This window comes from Syngnathus acus, chromosome 24, assembly GCF_901709675.1.
Source record: "Syngnathus acus chromosome 24, fSynAcu1.2, whole genome shotgun sequence".
NCBI lineage: Eukaryota > Metazoa > Chordata > Actinopteri > Syngnathiformes > Syngnathidae > Syngnathus > Syngnathus acus.
In genome coordinates, this window is record NC_051108.1 from 3,411,111 (window position 1) to 3,429,711 (window position 18,601).

At 39.8% G+C, this 18,601-nt stretch overlaps 2 protein-coding genes across 8 annotated transcripts in view; one reads left to right on the plus strand and one right to left on the minus strand.

Moving 5' to 3' along the window:
- The window catches only part of LOC119117611 (nesprin-2), a 29,713-nt gene extending 13,308 nt beyond the window's left edge, over positions 1–16,405 (minus strand). Inside the window, exons 1-42 of one of the 7 annotated variants that reach the window (XM_037243931.1) lie at positions 16,304–16,405; positions 15,894–16,008; positions 14,631–15,101; positions 14,389–14,496; positions 13,759–13,914; positions 13,453–13,688; positions 11,140–13,123; positions 10,730–11,064; positions 10,519–10,663; positions 10,247–10,447; positions 9,873–9,986; positions 9,654–9,785; positions 9,399–9,581; positions 9,184–9,321; positions 8,912–9,097; positions 8,706–8,828; positions 8,419–8,601; positions 8,188–8,271; positions 8,031–8,126; positions 7,371–7,448; positions 7,088–7,182; positions 6,866–7,004; positions 6,716–6,793; positions 6,500–6,640; positions 6,240–6,425; positions 5,853–5,945; positions 5,416–5,601; positions 5,165–5,335; positions 4,900–5,031; positions 4,483–4,682; positions 4,094–4,226; positions 3,797–3,982; positions 3,536–3,685; positions 3,297–3,473; positions 3,025–3,180; positions 2,794–2,937; positions 2,048–2,218; positions 1,843–1,976; positions 1,499–1,679; positions 810–992; positions 534–647; positions 117–271 (exon numbers count right to left, since the gene is read on the minus strand). In XM_037243931.1, the coding sequence (XP_037099826.1) occupies positions 117–271; positions 534–647; positions 810–992; positions 1,499–1,679; positions 1,843–1,976; positions 2,048–2,218; positions 2,794–2,937; positions 3,025–3,180; positions 3,297–3,473; positions 3,536–3,685; positions 3,797–3,982; positions 4,094–4,226; positions 4,483–4,682; positions 4,900–5,031; positions 5,165–5,335; positions 5,416–5,601; positions 5,853–5,945; positions 6,240–6,425; positions 6,500–6,640; positions 6,716–6,793; positions 6,866–7,004; positions 7,088–7,182; positions 7,371–7,448; positions 8,031–8,126; positions 8,188–8,271; positions 8,419–8,601; positions 8,706–8,828; positions 8,912–9,097; positions 9,184–9,321; positions 9,399–9,581; positions 9,654–9,785; positions 9,873–9,986; positions 10,247–10,447; positions 10,519–10,663; positions 10,730–11,064; positions 11,140–13,123; positions 13,453–13,688; positions 13,759–13,914; positions 14,389–14,496; positions 14,631–14,888 (8,045 nt within the window). In that variant the 5' untranslated portion in view covers positions 14,889–15,101; positions 15,894–16,008; positions 16,304–16,405. The other 6 variants (XM_037243930.1, XM_037243929.1, XM_037243925.1 and 3 more) reach the window with 6 other exon arrangements.
- Positions 16,406–16,852: 447 nt separating this feature from the next.
- atp5mpl (ATP synthase membrane subunit 6.8PL) lies at positions 16,853–18,288 on the plus strand. The gene is made up of 4 exons (XM_037244923.1): positions 16,853–16,940; positions 17,283–17,406; positions 17,681–17,701; positions 17,980–18,288. The coding sequence occupies exons 2-4, from the start codon at positions 17,283–17,285 to the stop codon at positions 17,991–17,993; spliced, it is 159 nt and encodes a 52-aa protein (XP_037100818.1). The 5' UTR covers positions 16,853–16,940; the 3' UTR covers positions 17,994–18,288.
- Positions 18,289–18,601: the final 313 nt, after the last annotated feature.

Below are 18,601 nucleotides of genomic sequence, written 5' to 3' on the forward strand. Positions count from 1 at the left end.
GGCATTCACACAAATAAAAAAAAAAGATACTTTTGCCCCAAAAGCTATTTTGGAGCATTGAATTCCATCCTCCTATTCTCCCTCACTTCATTGTCACGCTGATTAAACTTTCTCACCTGTACAAAAAACACATGTGATTCACACCATGGGTCCATTTTTTGCTGAGCATGTGCAGTCTGTCTTTCTCTTGCTTGTTTAAAGTCACATCACCACTCAATTCGCTAACATCAACTAGCGATGGCAGAAGTTCGAGAAGTCTCAACAGCTCCTGCTGCTCAGCCAAGAAATAAAACGTTTTAATAGCCGGTGATGAAAAACATCTCGTGGATTAAAACTTTAAAAAGCAAGTACCGTAATTTTCGGACTATAAGTCGCGGTTTTTTTTCATAGTTTGGGTGGGGGGGCGACTTATACTCAGGAGCGACTTATATACATATATATGTTTTTTTTTCACTTTTTTGGGCATTTTATGGCTGGTGCGACTTATACTCCGGTGCGACTTATAGTCCGAAAATTACGGTAATCAAACCAACCTTCACAATGTCTTTGTCATTCAGGTTAGATTTCTCTCCATGCAGAAGGTTTTGTGTCTGCTGCTCAAGGGCTTCTAGCTGCTTGTGAAATAGTTTGTAGTTGTCTAAACCTTCCTGCAGGAAGAAACGGGATTAGAGTTAGTCTCAGTTTTTCAGGAAATGTGCATATGATCTTAATTGGAAAAAAACTCCCTATCATCCAATTTGAGTGTGAATGGATCATGGAAAGTTCTCAAATACGTATTTTCTACTTCCATTCAGTTCTTCGGACAATACCTGAAGACTTTTCTTGGTGTCGGACATGGCCCGGTTTAGCAGTTGGACCTCAAGTGACAGCCCAGTGCTCTCTGATTGGACCAGTTTCTGGACCGGTGGTTTGAGACATCCAATGAGAGGCTTAGATAAAGCCAATACATCTGCCACATGGTTTTGCAGGTCCTCAGCAAAATTCAGCAATTTCTTTTCATTGATGATACAAAGTAAACACAATCAACAGTAAACAGAGGAGTTAAACATTTTGATGACACTATTGACAGGGGGCACATTTAGAAACTAAATGTTCATATCTGTTTTAATTCCATTCGTTGAAATATTGCGATTATGGAAAATGTGAACGTTTGGAAGCGCATGTCTCTCAAGCTTGTTTTTCAAAACAACCTCTAATGCAGCGCGTGGACGGTACGAAATGAGGTTGAATCGATGGAGCGCAGCAAAATTAGACCATAACAGCCATGAGTTCATGCTCTGAACCAGCGTGAGTGCATGATGAGTCAAGCATGTTATTCAATCATTCTTTGGAACTGAATGGAAAAAAAAAAAGAAAAAAGGTTCTAATAATTCAAATAAATTGATTGCACTCAGGAACCGTCCACCTGTTAGCCAATAGAAATAATCCAACTTGTTTGTTCAATTGAAAACCCCCACTTAAAATTCTTCATTTAATTTGACGATTAATATGAACTGACCTCGGCTGAGTGGACGGCGACCTGTGGTTCCTGTCGAGGTGAAAAGGAGGAGAACTGACTTCGAAGGTGTTCCAGCTGAAGGGAGCCATTATCAAAGGCTTGATTATACTTTTGCCAGAGGGGAAGAGTCTCGTCAGTCTTCTGGAGTTCCTCATTCAACTTTTCCAACATGTCCTCCCATCTGGAACAAAACAAAGTCAGTTTGAATTTATAACTTCAAGTCAACTCCTTCATCCTGCGGATGTGGAGAAAAAAAAAAAAAACGTTGATACCTTTCTGTTCGAAAAAAAATGGTCGCCAAAGGCAGGCATTTGTTTTTGTTATTAAGAGTCCATATTACTGACCGCTTTTGTTCTTGTTCTATTCGATCATTCAGTAACTGGGCTGCTCCACCATCAAGAGTCTTCAAAAGAATCTGAAGGGATTTGTTGATGTCTGCCCAAAGCTTCTGCCCTTGACTGCACATCTTCTGGAGTTGCTGTGCCACATGCATCCCAAAATATTTAAAATTGTCTTCATGGAAAGATAATCTGTGAGTCATGACATCACCTGCAGAAGCTCCAGATAAGCTTCTGTCTGCTTCAGTGAAAACAAAAGTGCTCCATAAAGCTTCATGGTAGAGTGAACCCTGCTGGTTTGCAGAGAAACCTCCCGCAGATTCTTCTCCAGACACGCCCATTCCTTGACACTTTGCTGTAAAGTTGGTTCCAAAGCTCGGATCTGAGAATCAGCACAAAGCCAAACTGAGTAGCTATATTTCTGTTATTTCAATTTCTATTTTGCCAACTGTGGTTTTGGTCTTTGAGTGCGCAATCAGGTCACTAAGTAATGACTCAGTGGGATTCATAAATATGAATTAAGTAGCAGTCATTTTGTTTTTTTTTCCCTCCCTGTGTTTGGAAATGTTTTGGTCTCATTTTTCTGACTTTATCACAGAAATGTGTTAATTTATTATTATACATGTAAAATGGATTGTTTTGAATTCAGCCATCCATCCCGTTTCCCTCAATTTATCATTATTATTATTATTAATTTTATTATACATTATTATTATTTAATAATTATTAGACATATAAAATGGATTGTTTTCAATTCAGCCATTCATCCCTTTTGCCTCAATTTATTATTATTATTATTATTGTTATTATTATTAATTTAGGCCAATGACAGATATTAATTAATTTTCTACAATCTTGCAAATAATGCAAAGTGAATATACTGCTGTGCCAGGATATCTTTTGTTCAAAAATACTGTATATTTCAACCTTGAACCTCATCATTAATGTTCTTCCTACCTGCAGACTGAGATCCTCACAAGCAAGACTGACAGCCTCAGCCTGGTCACAAAAAACGACATCACACGGATGCTCCTTTTCAACATGTGTGGAATTCGCCCCCTGCAGAGCTGCAGCCACCTCCTTTATTCTTCCGACAACAGTCTGGAAGAAAAAAAAGAAATCAAAAATATTCGATCAGTGAGAAAGCGAGGCACGAATAATTTTGGGACTTGCATCTTGTTTGTATACCTCCCACTCATGCAGAACCTTTTGAGTTTGTGTTTGACAAGTCGGACATTTCCACTGATTGAGATGTTTTTTCTGCTGTTCAAGTGACTGATGGAGATGCTGCAGCAGCTTTTCTCTGGTAGCACAGGAGTGCTGGAGCTCTTGAGCTTCATGTATCTGCACAAAAAAAAAAAAAAAAAAATCAAATAAATCATTTAATACGGTGAACAAAAATGATACATACATACACAAATAAATAGTTACGCCAAATAAGCATCCAGAAAGAAAGTGACCTGCTTCTCCAGCGCCCCTTGGAGGTGAAGCCACGGCTGTCTGAGGGCACCAAGCTTCTCCTCGTACATTGTTCGCTCAAGAAGATGAGCCTGGACGTCCATTCCCATCACCTGACGACGGGTTTGGGAGAGGAATTCCAGAAGTTGCTGCCCGTTAACCAGAGTGACCTTTAATGCCTGAAACAAAATTAGAATACAGTAGTTCGAATAAGGATGGAGGCTTGAGATGTTATGAGTACCTTGTAGCGCTGCAGGATTCTACTGATCTGAGCAGCGTCTGTGGCCTTGTGGACTTGTTCTTGCTCCTGCTCCACTTGGACCTCCAGCTTCTTGAGCCAATTCTCCAAATCAGTCAGCAGCTTCATCGGTGGCCACATCAGAAGCAGCTTCTGATTAGCAACACAAACTTAAGCATTGAATCAAATGATGACGAAGTGATTTTCACTCCCTGAGCTGAACAAAATCATCTAACATTTTTTTGCTAAATTGCCACTTTTTACCTTGTGTAACTGCTCTTGTGCATTTGTCAGGTTGAATGTGATCTTGCACCAGCTTTCCTCCATCTTTGTGAGGCACCTTCTCAAGCCAGGACATTCCGTTTCCCTCAGACGGAGCAGTCGTGCAGCTTCCCTGGAGGCCGCTTCCTTATGAGACGCCGACATGACCTCCATCTCTACTGAGAAATCCTGCAGGATGAGTTTGAACCTTTTGTTATAAAACGCTCATTATTGATTATTTTTATTAAGATGGACAAAATGCATATGAATTCATGGATTTAATCGCAATAAGAATCTTACCAACAACCCAATCAAAGCCCTGCAAACACTCTCCTGGCTCACATGAGAGCTATCAGTGAGCTCTGACCAAATCTTCAGGTGTTTGTTAGCATCAAGGAGCCATTTACTGACAGAAGAAAAGTCCGTCTGGAATCTGTGGGGAGGACATAAGACCGTTCACTTCGTGAAGCAGAACATGACTCTTCCCTCTTAAGTGGGAGGAGAGGTCCAATAATGACAAGAGAACTTTCTTTTAACTCTGCGTGATATCATGCATGTTCCAGATAAATCCGCTAGATACAGTGCGGTGTGAGTTACAATCCCGAAATGGATCAAACACCATAGTGGAGGTAAGACGATCATTTTAAAAACAATATAACAGGATATCCTGGAATTGTAAGCTAGCCCACCTGACCCAGCCGTCCAAGATGTTACTCCAGCGCCGGACCTCCTGTTCCATGCGGATGCAGATGCTTCGCCATCGCAGCTCCAGAGCACCCCCTGTCTGTCTGATTGAGCGTCCAAATGAAGGATCTGTCCGCAGCTCACATTTCTGATCCAAGAGTTGTCCCAAGGCACCTCTGTTAGTTTCCAATTGGACCAAAGTTTGCTGCACGGAAAGCGAGAATCAACATTGCTCTTGGCTAGTAGTTTCTATGCCAGAATTCAAACTGTTATTTGGTTATAAAACAGCAGGACCACTGGGCAGCAGCGGTAGTAAATTGTAATTACTAAATGATGTGTAAAAAAAGGAAAAGAACTGCAATGCAATCCATGTAGACAGCATCAACATTCTTCACCTTAAGACATTTTGGAAGCTCACTTACCTGACAGGTATGTAGACGACGTTGTACGTGGGACTCTTCGTCATCTTCTGCGTCTGTACTGCTGATGCGGACTTCAAGCTTGTCCAGCAGACTTCCCAGTCGAGCGCAATTATCCTCCCAGCGGTTCCACTCCTGCAGAAGGTCCGATATTTATGTTGATAAATAGAAAACAGACAACAGGCATCTCTGAATAGCTCAAATTTCACTTCATTTGTATCCCGGAATTGGCTTAGGTGGGACTTTGGATGGTTTTGGAATAACAGACCTGAAGCCTCCACTGAAATGCCACTTCCTGCTGGAGCGACTGCTGTAGCAAATCTTTGCCCCGGACATCTAGCTGTGCTTGCTCGTCCTCTTGACCCCGCATTGCTTCTGGCTTTCGATGGAATAGATGTTGCAGAAAAGTCAGCTGAGCTCCGAGAACCTGCTGGAACTTCTAGATGAAGTAATGGAAAAGAGTCAATATAACGTCATTAGTCAAACATGACAATATAATGTAATGAAGGAGGCAAGGACCTGGTTTCTTTGGCGACTAATGTGGAGTTGGTTAATATTTTGAACGGGTCTCTTCTGCCCTTCAGCTATGCATTCTTCACCTAGATCCAGTAGGATCCTTATTCCATGAAGAAAGGAGTGAGTCGCTTTCTGGATCATGGCCTTTTCTCCTGAACTTCCGCTTACATGTCTGCCAAGGACACATTCCTAAGGAACAAAGAATCTTTATTTATATTTATTTATTTTTCTATTTATTTATTTATTTATTTATTCATTCATTTATTTATTTAATTTTATTTTAGAAAAGTTACACCTACATGAGCTATTATGAAATAATTTTGGTCACTTTACTGTTATATTTATTCGTAGTTCAAAAGCAAACCGTATCACAAAATCCATTATAAGATAATAAATGGCCCATCATGGACAATAAATAATACAAAATCACATTCAATTACCTCCAGAGTGGGATTTTCGTTTTGACTTGGGAAAATTTCACGATGACCAAGCTGAAGTTCCTCCATAAAACATAAGTGGTTTGAGAAGAGCTCCTGAGTGTGAGTAAATATAGTAAAGAAATGATCATAATATATTGCATCACAAAAATCACAAAAATCTTCAGAACATCAAAATGTAATACACTCATGGAGGATTCAAATTGAACTTTCTACAATACAATCTTTTTAAATGTCAATCTAAACTCATTTGACATTTTAATAGAACAACCACAAAGTATGGTAGGAAAAATTTCAATTTTAGGCCCACCAAGTTGGTAATTATCAGTTAAAGGTCACGAGTACTTTAAAAAAAAAAAAAAAAAAACATTAAGATCTGTGAAGCATTACCTGACGTTGGCTTTCGAGAATGAGAGAGTCAAATGAGAGCTCGTTGAAATCGGAGATGACTAACTGGGCAGTTTTCAGACATTCCTGCAGCGACGTTAAACAGCACAGAACGTCTGCTTCGGGACTGATCTTCACCTCAACATCATGCAGCAGGCCAGATAGACTCACCAGCGCCATTGATACACACTACACAGAAATGAACAAAGGAGACCATTCGAGAGGTTCCTGCAAAATCATGAAAATAAAATGATCTTATTCACATCATGCTTTAATATTCTTAGCTGGCTTTCTTCATCCTCGACACTTCCGGGAGTCAACAGAAGGTCTGTCAAAGCATCCATGCACTGAAGAACTTGCTGGGTAGCCAAATATAATTTCTCTGGATCATCTGTGGAGATCATCTAAAAGATATCACATGATAAACATGATTAAACAATTGGTATCTTTGCAAAGACATTTTTAAAAGTCTGACATACTATTTTACTCAGCGTGGCGACAGACTCATTTGCATGCTGGAGAACATCTGAAGCTGAATCAGGTTTTCCCTCCAGAACCTATCGAAAATATAGATATCAAAAAATAATTGGGATTCCTTTCAAATGAAATTGTTTGGTTTTCGTGCTCACCTTTGCAACTTTGGAGTAGGTTTTCAGATTCTGATGCTCCTCCTGAAGTTTTTGGAGGGTTTCCAGTTTCTGAAAAATGTCATATTGAAGCAGGCTCCACCGTTGCTGCTCCGTGTCATCTTTGCTGGACCGCGCCAATCTTACATGGAGATGATGGATTCATTCAAACATGTATTGTACTTTAGAATGCAATGTGTTTATAAAATGTAATGGTGATTGTACATGATAGACATTGAAGGAAATTTCTTGGAATCAAGCTCAGACGACTCGGTACTTTTCTCCCCTTCAGAAACTGGCTCAGAAATTTGGGCGAAGACCTTGAAAAAAAAAATAAAATAAAATAAAAATGTATCTCTTTGCGAGGAGTTGCTGGTAGTTTTTCATAAAACAAAAATCACTGCAAAATGTGGTAATATATTTTGTAAAAATAAAAAAACATAACTTAGTGAAGTGATATGTTTCTATCTCGAACAAAAATTTTATTCACAATCAAAAGATTATTTACCTTAGCATCAGACAGTGATTCCTTAACGATGATGTCATCACTTGGCACCTCAGAAGCATACAATGTGTCATCTGGGTCCTAACACACAATCATTTTATTTATTTGCACACGCGCATGTGTGTGTGTGTGTGTGCGTACTGAGAAGTGGTCCATTCAAAGCAGCTGTATGTGACAGTACAATAGACAAATCTCACACAGCCTGATCTCAACATGTACCGTATTTTCCGGACTATAAGGCGCACCTTCAATGAACGGCCCATTTTAAAACTTTGTCCTTATATAAGGCGCACCGGACTATAAGGCGCACCATGTCCGATTTTTAATCCAAATCAAATTATTCTCCATTTTATCTTTTTTATTTCAACTTCAGACGCAACAAATGACTTTATAATCACAAAATAATGATCCATAGTCTTTTTGATTCATGAGTCATAGGCTTCAGGGGGCCACTTATGATTGATTTCATGACACAATGCTTCGGATCAGTTTAAATTTAGGAATTTGGTCCATATATAAGGCGCACCGGACTATAAGGCGCACTGTCGGCTTTTGAGAAAACTTTTGGTTTTTAGGTGCGCCTTATAGTGCGGAAAATACGGTACTGTAGTTGAATTCATCAAATGTGTTATTTTGGAATGAAAACATCTGTTGGAGGTTTACCTCAGGAATACTGGATGTTAGCGTGTCAGATGACGACGAGTGACAGCTCTCATCATCCAGATCGTCTTCTGAACTCGACTCCTCAAAAGCCTCCTGCTTTAAGTGATAAGAGCAAAGTGAATTGAATACAACACAATCATGCCTTAATCAGTTTTACCTTGATTAAGTATCTTTGTTGAGCTCCATCCAAGTTTGATACATCTACACAGGGTTTGAGGCCAAGACCCTCACTTGAAGTTTTCTTCAAAATGTTAGTCTGGGGGGAAAAAAATTGACCAACACATTAAGATTGAAAATACTTTCAGACAAACTTAGGTCCAAATATTTCCAGCAGTAAATCCAACAATCCAGTTTTTTATTTTTTTTAAATATAGCATTTATGATTTACCTCCAGAAGAACGGCTTGTTGTTGGGTAAGAGTTTCCAAGTCCCCCAGCACCTGCAGGAGAACTTTTATTCCAGAGAACACCACAAGACTCTCCTTTGTTTCCTGCGGGAGACTTAAATCTTCTTTGTAGTTGTCCATGTCCTCTAATGTCTTCTGCATTGAGTGGACATTGTCCAGGATGACCTTTACGATCCGAATAAAAAATGAAAAAGTGGAATGTAAGAAAAAAATTATATATATATATATATATATATATATATATATATATATATAAATAAAAACGTCACCTGTTGGTTTCGAAGATGCTCGTTCACTGTGATGCTGGAATTGTCCATGGAGGATAAAATAGTTCTGATTTTTGGGATGTTCGCCTCTAAGGTATTAAGCTCCTCTTCCAAGGCCTCCACTACCTAGAAAAGATTATTAAGATTTGATTGTCTGGTCATTGGAAACCAAGTATGGTATCTTAACCACCAAAGCTTACGATGGATACCTCAACAGCCCGCTTGAGCTGCACCATCAGCTCCTGGATGCTCTTTTGCATCTTTTGAACCTGGAGGTCCGTGTTGTCCATCCTCTCCTCCTGTGCACTGAGATCACACACAATGCAAATCTCAGCTAACACATGCCGGAAATCTTTCAGTGTGCTCCTGATTCTTGCCGAGTCATCCAGGACCAGCTGGAGATAGAAAAGAAAGAAAATATGTTTTTGAAAAGGGAAACAAAAGTTAGTTTTTGTTTTTATAAATGCTTGACGTCATTAACCTGTAGTGACTTTGCATGATTCTGGAGGTCTTTGGATGTCGGGAAAGAGCACGGAGTACTCAGCCATGCCTGGGCCTCGTGGAACCAACAGGTGGCGCCGCACAAGAGATCTTCGAATTCTTGAAGGGAGGCGGGGATCTACAACACAAATGAGACACAAATGAATGCAAATTCCCACGCTCGGAAATTTGGTTGAGAGTCTTTCCAGAAGAGACCTTGTTCAGGAAAGCTGTACGATGCTCTGCCATCTGCACGGCATCTTGGTAAAGCCGCAGTGGTCGTGTCAGTTGGTCCATGAATAGGTGAGCTTGGTCCGATTGTTTCTCCACAAGATCCTGCACCTCACTCTCTAGGAGCATCAAGCGACTGTGATACGAGTCCAACTTGTCCCACACGTGCTGGAGAACAGAGGAACAATTTGATCTTGCATTGTAGTTGCGCCAATACCACAAATGTCCTCACTGGCTCACCTTAAGAACCTGTTGTGCTTCAGTGAGAGTCCAGCTTTTTTGCTCCAGGCATAATTTGACTTGCTCCAGGCCAGAAATCAACTCTGTGACTTGACAAGCCACTTTTTGAACGGACACATTCTGCTCCATTAACTGCGATGAAGCCAAATTTAGATGATTACAGAAATATTGTAAGAAATGATGACATGATTGAGGATGCTCTTCAATGTGATCCATTACCTTCTTTTCAGTTTCCTCAACAGACTCAGCTGGACTCTCAGTAGATTTCTCCAGCACGCTGTCCTGGATACCCTTTAGCACAACCTTCTGATTGGACAGATCCTTTGTGAGCTCCTTTCAGAGTGAAGATAAAAGAGAAAATGGAGGCCAAGAAAAAAAAAAAAAAGAGGTCTAAATTGAATTCCTGCAAGCACTTTTTGTCGAATAATGGAACAGGATGAGTCTGTGTTAAGGACTTGGATGACGTGATGAGATTGAGAACAGATATTGTGTAAAAAAATAAAAAAATATTTTGTCTTCTCATGTGGCAAAATAACCAAATTAATTTTACTAGAAACAGCCAGAAGCCTCGGCCTGGAATCTCGACAACTTACAATAACTGTGATATCCTTCCATTCTTCGACTCTTTGATCGGCTTGTGCCATCAGCAGACCGACACGGCGCCGCAGTGACACCCAACGCCGCCAGAGGGCGCCAAGCTCCCCATCCTTTCCAATACCGCATCCCTGCATGGGGCATCTTTCTCTTAAATCTTCAATCTGTCTGGCGAGATCGAAGACACCCTCCAATAAATCCTTTTATGGAGAGAATAAAGAATCTTTGAGTGTCTTTAAAGGGGCAATTAATATATTTTATTTCGCCTTACCTTGGATTGGCTGTGTTGCGCAACACACTTATCATAGGAGGTCACTTCTTTTGCTGCACAAGTTGAAAGCTTTGTTTCAAATTCAATAAGACGCTTTTGTACATCTTGGTGACAAACCCGATGGCTCTGTTGGCGAAGCTCACATCTAAAACACAGTTGTTGTTACTTGTAAAAAAATAATACATCCAAACAAGAAAACAAAAGCCAGTACCTCTGCAAGGACTCCAATCTGAGATGAGCCTGAGCTTCCAGGATGGCTCTTCCCACTAACAACTGGCTCAGAATACCAATGTGCAGATCTTGAGTTTTTGAACGGGAAAGGCAGACTTGTCGGGGCACCAATTCAACAAGATGCTGGATGTGGGCGCCGAATCCTTCTTCGAGAGCTTCCATGGCTTGTTGGGTTTGAGTTTGTTCCTCCGTACAGTCGAGAAAGCCACCAGGAGCTGATAAAAATGTTAGTTGGGCATTGTGGAGGAAGTTAATAGCTCCTTGAGCAGCCCATTGGTAATCTTTCAAGGATTCTCGAGTTTTGGATAAACGTTCCTGTTGAATAGAAATTCGAGAATAATCGGTTTAAGTGCACAATCCGCTCCAAAAAAAAAATGATTGTCTACACACCATCTGTGAATGACATTCCTGCATGATAGAATCTCGAAGTAACTGCAAATCAGTGTGACTCTTCCAGTCGATGTTCTCCTTCCAAGCCAAAGCGTGCAAGACTCGCATTCCGGACTCGGTGTTTCTCCACATCGCCCATCGTCTTTGCAATTCGACATCTATGGATCTTTCATCTGGCCTGACCGGTAGCATCCCCTGCAACTCTTGTGCTGTTCTTTGAAAGAACTCCATCAAGGCAGGAAGCTCAGAGGAGAAGCTCAATCCCAGAAGAAGCCTTCCCTCTAAATGTTTCATCTCATGTGTAGCGGTGTGCTCCCAAGAAACGAACATCTCCACAATGCTGTGAATACTTTGCTTCTCGACTTCCAACTCTGTTGGGTTGAGCTCTTGAGCAATCACCTCTAATTGGTCCGCCGCTTCTTGACACTGCGTCTTCATCAGTGGTAGGTCAACCGAGAGTGCCTGGCAAAGTTTGAATCTCTCGCCCAAACTTCTTGTTCTATCATTAGCCTGCTGGATTTGCTTTTCAGAAACATCCCTTGAATCCTCCATTTGCTTCTTCAGTTGCAGATATTTATCTTGCTCCAAAGCATGAAAACTCAGAACTTTGCACCTGTCTTGCAGTTCCCCGATGGTGCACAGCAGAGAGCTTCGCTCCATCTCCTGGCAGTGTTGAATCTCTTGAACTTGACACTGATGTTCCATTAGCATGTGCTTCACAAGTGAAATTGCTAAAATGGTTTCTTGCGTCATGGGGAAATGATGTCGGTCCAAACAAGAAGATATGTCCTTCAGGCTATCCTCGATGGTAGACAACTCTTCACCAGAAGACGTTCGCTCATGAATCAGCTCCTCCAAATGCCAACCGGTTGCACTCGCCTGTGCTAGCAGGCCATCAAATTCCGTCCGGATGGCCGAGAGTCTGTTGACGAGATGACGACTCTCTCCGGGGCTCAGATCTTCTCCTACTTCCTTACACTTCTTCTCTAAAGAATCTACCAGACTTAGATGACTCTCGATATCATCAGCAACTTCTTGGTGATGTTTTAGGTTGCTCTCAAGTGAGCCGATGTCAACTCTTGAAACATTCTCAACGTAAGCACGGGAGTCTCTGTTTGCTTTTGTTTCTACTAGCCACCTATCAATGCTATCAAGGTGGTCCAACAGTTCCTCTATCTTCTCTAGATTCTTCTGCATGGTGTCTAGAATGTTCTCCAAGCTTTTAGCGAGAGTTTCATACAGATCTTTGATTATGTTTAATGCTTGGGCGTAGTCCACATTGTCCATGTCGGCCTTTTCTTCTCTCATTTCTTCTCGTTGTATCTTGGACCTGATCCTGATATCTGTCTGATATTTCCTCATTTTGTCAATCTGGATACGAGCTTCTTCTGGAAAAAGAGACATCTTTTTTCCAATGATGATGGAGTATTCCATCTGTTTTGCCCATGTGATCCATTCTTGGAATTGCTTATTAGCATCAGTGCTAAAGAGAGAAGCTTTGTTTTTGGTTGTTGCCAGTAAGGTCCGCAATTCTTCAAGATCATGTTTAATGCTGTTCTTCTCCTTCTGGCCAATACAGGAAAGAGCATCTGAGAAGGACTGGAGATGCACATGCAGCTGGTTACACATTTTTAGGTCTTCGCTCAAACATAAAAGCTCTAAAGTGCTTTTGGGTTTGGATTCCCGGATAACCTCAATCTTGTTTTTAAGATGTTGAGCTTCTTTCATGAGGGCAAATGATTGACAGGAAGAGTTAGCTGCCTGATACAATGCTCTCCTGATACTTCCACTCAAAAGTCTCCACTCATCTTGGACATCTCCAAGCTGAGCGAGAAGAGCACCTGAGCTTTCCGCATCGCTCAAGTGAACGGCCAACTGGCGACTTAATGCGCGGAGCTCTTGCCACATTTCTTCGCTTTCTTTTAAAGTTTGCAGCAAGACGCGGAGTTTTTCAGCTTGGAGAGCGCTGCTTCCCAAGGTGCTTCTAAAAATGAAGCAAACAAATTAAATCAATAAATGAATACAATAAATAAATAAATAAATAAATGCAATAAAATTAATAAATCACATGCTATAAAATCCCATTGGTGGGAATAAATAAATGAATACAATAAATAAATAAATGCAATAAATGCAATAAATAAATAAATGAAATAAATGCAATAAAATTAATAAATCCCATGCTATAAAATCCCATTGGTGGGAATAAATAAATGAATCCAATAAATAAATAAATAAATCACATGCTATAAAATCCCATTGGTGGGAACAACTGAGATGCATAGATGACATTGCGTCCACGGAGTTACTCACAACTTAATTTTCTTCTTCTCTGCATCGACGTCTTCCAGGAACGCTTTAACTTTCTCCAGCTGTTTGTGATACTGTTTGACTTCATCCAGTTGAGCGCTTTTAACTTGCACTGTGGCAGAAGCATCCAGCAGTGCTGTACTCCATTGGGCTTCCAGTCTTTTCAAGACATTTGGATCACAACATTGAGAAGAACTTTTCATCGTAGTAACTTGATCCAGCACACAACGATTATAATCCTGCAGTAGAACAGACAATTGCTGGCATCCAAGATGAATTGGTAGACAAATACGATGTGAAATGACATACCTCTGCCTTCTCCAATTGTTTGGACATAGCAGCGACATCCAGTTGTGCTGGAAGATATCGACATGCCAGCACATTTTGAACTGCTCGAACCAGTCTTATTTCTGCTTCACTTGGTGACGACTGAAGGTACCAGTTCAAATCCATGTGTGTTGTCCTCTAGAACATAAAATTGAAATGCAACTAGCTCCATAAATAGTTTCTATACATGATGAGTTTTGTCGTTTCTAAACAGTTACATCCTGAGCAATTGAATATAATTTAATGATGACAGTGTAACCCTGGAACAAATTATTTGTATTCACATTATCCCTTATGGCAAAATCGTTTTGGATTATGAACAAATTACAGGTTGACCAATGTCACAGAATTGAAGCAAAAACATTCCCCACTTTTTCACTCTTGGGAAGCACCAGGAAAACCAGTGCATCGTCCGATAACGATGGGAACAAACAACCATCAAAAGGTCTTATCTGCTCACTGTTCCGTGACGCTAATTAAACTCTTCCACTTTGAGTTATGTACTTTTACACTGCGATCATCCGAGTAACCACAAGAATCTCAAATTAAAATCTTACCGAGGTTATATAAAAGTTATTTGAGATAATGTTGTATATAAAAGTTAATACTCACATTGATAATGTTGTTTCTCTCTACCATGCCCTGGACCTCAGATAAAAGCTCCTGCATTGAGGAGCTATGTTCACATGCGGGTTTTTCCAACCTCATCTCTTCTCTGATCTAAATGCACAAAAAAGAAATGTCAACAGTGAACACAAGAAATTGCAAAGTAAAATTTTCAGTTCAGTTTTTGTATCCTTTTAAAAATACTGAAAACAATTAAGATGAGAAAGAAAAAAAATGATAAAACTTACTTCTGCCATCTCTTTGGCCTCCAAAGACAGTAGCTCACTTTCCTCTTCAGCTCCAGAAGAACCACTGAATCTTTTGGGGATCAAATATTTATTCCGCTGTGTTCGCTCGTTAGGGTGGTCGTTATCTTTCATCTCTCCTTGTTTAGAATGCGGATATGTGTAAAGATTCAAATATGCAGGGAGGCCACTTGAATCAGAGGACCGGCCGTTTCTCAAGACTGAGATTGATGATTTGCCACTTGATTTGGACTTCGACATTGTAGTGTTTATACTTGATGAGGATTATGGATCCCAGCTAGACGCAGGAGACACTTCTGATTCAAGCTCATCACAGATTTTGTCCTTTTGGACTCAAGTGCAAGCTTGTTCAGTATTCAGCGCATCCAAATTGTGCAATGCATTTGGGTTCTTTACCCCATCAGTCATGTTGTCAACACACTTCTGTTTCTCTCGTTGCCAAATGACTTGAGTCTACAGATAGAACACATGGTAGACACATAAATCTCCTCATACTTCAAAACTGATCTATTTCCAAAGACTGCGATAAAGACCTGGACTGGCTATTTGCTGATCAGAGGACACGTTTAAAAACAAGCATTCACATATATGGATTATTTTGAGGATGTGTGTGTGGGGGGGGGAGTCAGAGTATGCATCGAAAAGCCATGCAAGGGAAAATAAACTTTAAATGCGATGCTACTCAATTCTGAGAAGAACCAGATGCTGCGGTTCTGGAACCAGAGGTGCCTGTCAAGGTCTTCGATAATTCTGTCTTCTAAAGTTTGTTTTGGGAGACATTTGATTCTGCAAATCTTTTAACCGTACATCACAATTCTAAGAAAAAAATACAATCTTTAAATCTACAATTACATAACATAGTTCAGTTGAATGTTACAAGGATTAAGAAGTAGCAACTATCTCTTGTATGCCCAAATTGTACTGTATAAACTGGACATTAGTATCTAGCGCCATCTTGTGGTTTTGCAGTGGACTTACTTCCAGGTGAAACGCCGACTTGGTTTCAGACGTGCTAATTTGTTTGCTACTTCTCGTTGTAAAGTCAAAATACAAAGAGGCGTTACTGAATAATATGCAATAAGACGATTGTGAAGTTATTAAATATAAATATAAGCAGTTTAGTGAGCATCACTTCCAGAGTTGCATGGATGTAGTGCACAAAATCCTCCATGTTAGATTTATTAAAGAATGAACACACACCTTTTTGAAATGTAAATCAGTCCAAGTCTGTTTCAACTAACTCACCCGTGACAAGCTTGGACTGACTACAGAGCCGCCTTCCACTTCTGCTTTGTTTTCTGATGGGAGTCTTGAATTTCCTGGTTCAAATCATCTCCTCCAGAAATCTTTCAAGTTGTGCCTTAAATATATCGGTGCAAATGAATTATTAGACAAAAGAAATTCACTTTGTGCGGTTGCTGAACACACCTGCGTTGCAGATCTACGTAGCTTGTCCAAAATATTCAAAAACAACAAATGGACACTCCTTAGTGAGCAAGTGGAAACAAATAAGGGATAGCGTGTGAACACACCCATATATGACTAAATAACACACTCGTCTTACTTGCCTGAGACGCTTTCTCTACTCAATGTGTTGCTTTCCAAATTGTGTGTGCACATTACATTAGATTTATCCGATATATTTTTTTAAATACCTCTGTTGGTGTATTTCCCCTTTGAGCACGGCAGCATGCAAAAATTGCTCCAAACACTTTTCTGCAGCCTGCAAGCGTGAGCATGTTGAAATCCACACTTCATTGTGCACAGGCACACAAATACAGTTTTTGTAGCCCGGCCGGCACAAACACAATTTGAAAAACAAGTCAAACTTGCCATACTACTTTCTTCTCTTTTTTAATTTAATCCTTTTCAACTTAACATTATTATCATTTGTGAGAATGTGACCTGGTAAAGGTTACTTGAATGGTGTTTAAATTTTGTTTCAACACCATTTAAAGAAATGGTTCCCTCAATACTTTATTCATTAATCGTCTAAAATATTTGTTTTAAATTTGAGAGTAAATTGAAATAGTCTTTGTCTCAGCTTTCATACATTTTGTGGGACTTTTGTGCCTCGAATTTGTTCAAACCTAACACGGTGTGCCATGGCTGGTTATTCAAAATAGTTGTCAAGTGTTCAAGTTAATGAATTGGCCGTTAGGTGGCGCGCTGTATACAACCCCAAGCTGTAAACTCCGTAATTTAGCGTAGAAGAAGCTTTACCACCACGACTTTGACGTCGGGCCACTTGTGCTATCTTGACCTTCCTTTTGCTCTGTGACAAACACGAAGGTACTAAACGCATATTGTAATTCGAATAATCGCTAATTTCCTTGGTGCTTCACAGTTACGATGACGTGAAAGTCTCGTTAGATAATGCGTGCAACAGCCATTAATGCGCTTTGTTAGCTCGTCTCGTTAGCCTAAAGCTAGTTTAGCTTCTCATCTGCAAAACAGTGAGATTGTTTTGCAACAAAGTAATGTATGTTAAATCTCAGATTCTCCATGATGTCTTTCTAAACGGATAAAGTAGATATCTAGATAAAATCCTAATCAAATTCAATTAAAACATTTTAAATGTTCCTCTTTGGTTATTAAATTTGCTTAATTTTTTGTTATTGCTTCCTCCTGCAGATGGCTGGACGCATGTTTGCAAATTGGTGGGCCAAAATGGGCCCTTACTACACCAAGGCCTATCAAGAAATGTGGGTGGGTGTTGGCATCATGACATACCTCTACTACAAAGTCTCCTATGGAGGTGAGTCAAGGTTTTGCTGATGGGGAAATAAGCATCACAAACAGCCTGGAAATCTTTTTGGCTGACTGTGCAAGTTTCTGTCATTTGTTGACTGGAGTACATACAAATGCAATTTTACAAACAATATATTAGGACTTGATCAAATGTTTTCTCAAAAACTACTACTCCCAGGGACCCCAGAGCTGTAATAAATCTGATCATTTTGCCATCAATGTGTCTGTGATGGAGCATATTGTGTCTTACTGTCTAACAATTTTGTTTCATTTTATTTTAGGCAAGAAAGCGGTGAAGGACAGTAAGTACAGTAGCTTCTAATTTGTCATTTATTGAAAAAAATATATTGTGTTTTTTGTGGCAAGTGACATGTGGGTGCAATATACATGTTAAAAATTATTTTTATGTTAGTTTTTTTAAATTATTTTTTTATTCCTCCCAGTTAAGTATTGTGCAGTAACGTTGATTGTCCGCTAGATGTCACTATCACAAAAGTTTAAATTATTTTGATGCAAGTAAATTTTCTGATGTATTCTTTTAACTACTAAAGCAAGTTGTCGTCTTTTTTTCTTTTTGCAGAGCCTGCTCATTAAGTTTTGAACACCTCAAGCCACCCACCCCCCTTCCCCCGCTGTAAAGTTGCCCCCATTCACATTGGACATCTTGTTAATATGAAACTAATAAAATTGTCAGTGAACCAACAAACCTTTTGTTTTCATGAATGATATTTTCCCCTTTACTGGTAAGTCATGGAAACACTAGAAATAATCTATCATACTGGAATGCCAATTACTGACCATGGTTAGGACCAAAATAGCTCTAAAACTTGTTTGGCAAAATAACTTGGGCTTCAAACTGCTCCATAAAAAAACACCACTCATTGAGATGAAAAAAAAGTTCCACAAATATAATGTTAATCAGAATACTGTGTTTGGATTAGTGAGGCTGCATAGAACACATTATTGTAATGAACATTTTTGAGTTGACTTCCCCTTTAAGTAATGGAGTTAATGCATTTATCAATGTTTTGTTGTTGTTTACTAATATCTGTACTCATGCTGAAATAAAGTGAGAGTACTATTGACACCTGTGTGAATAGTATTTTTCCCAAGCCAAAGAGATTACAATGAATTAGAATTATATGCTTTAAACTGGGCTTTACGATTTAAAACGCTGCTTGTTGAGTATGCATGTGAGGGGG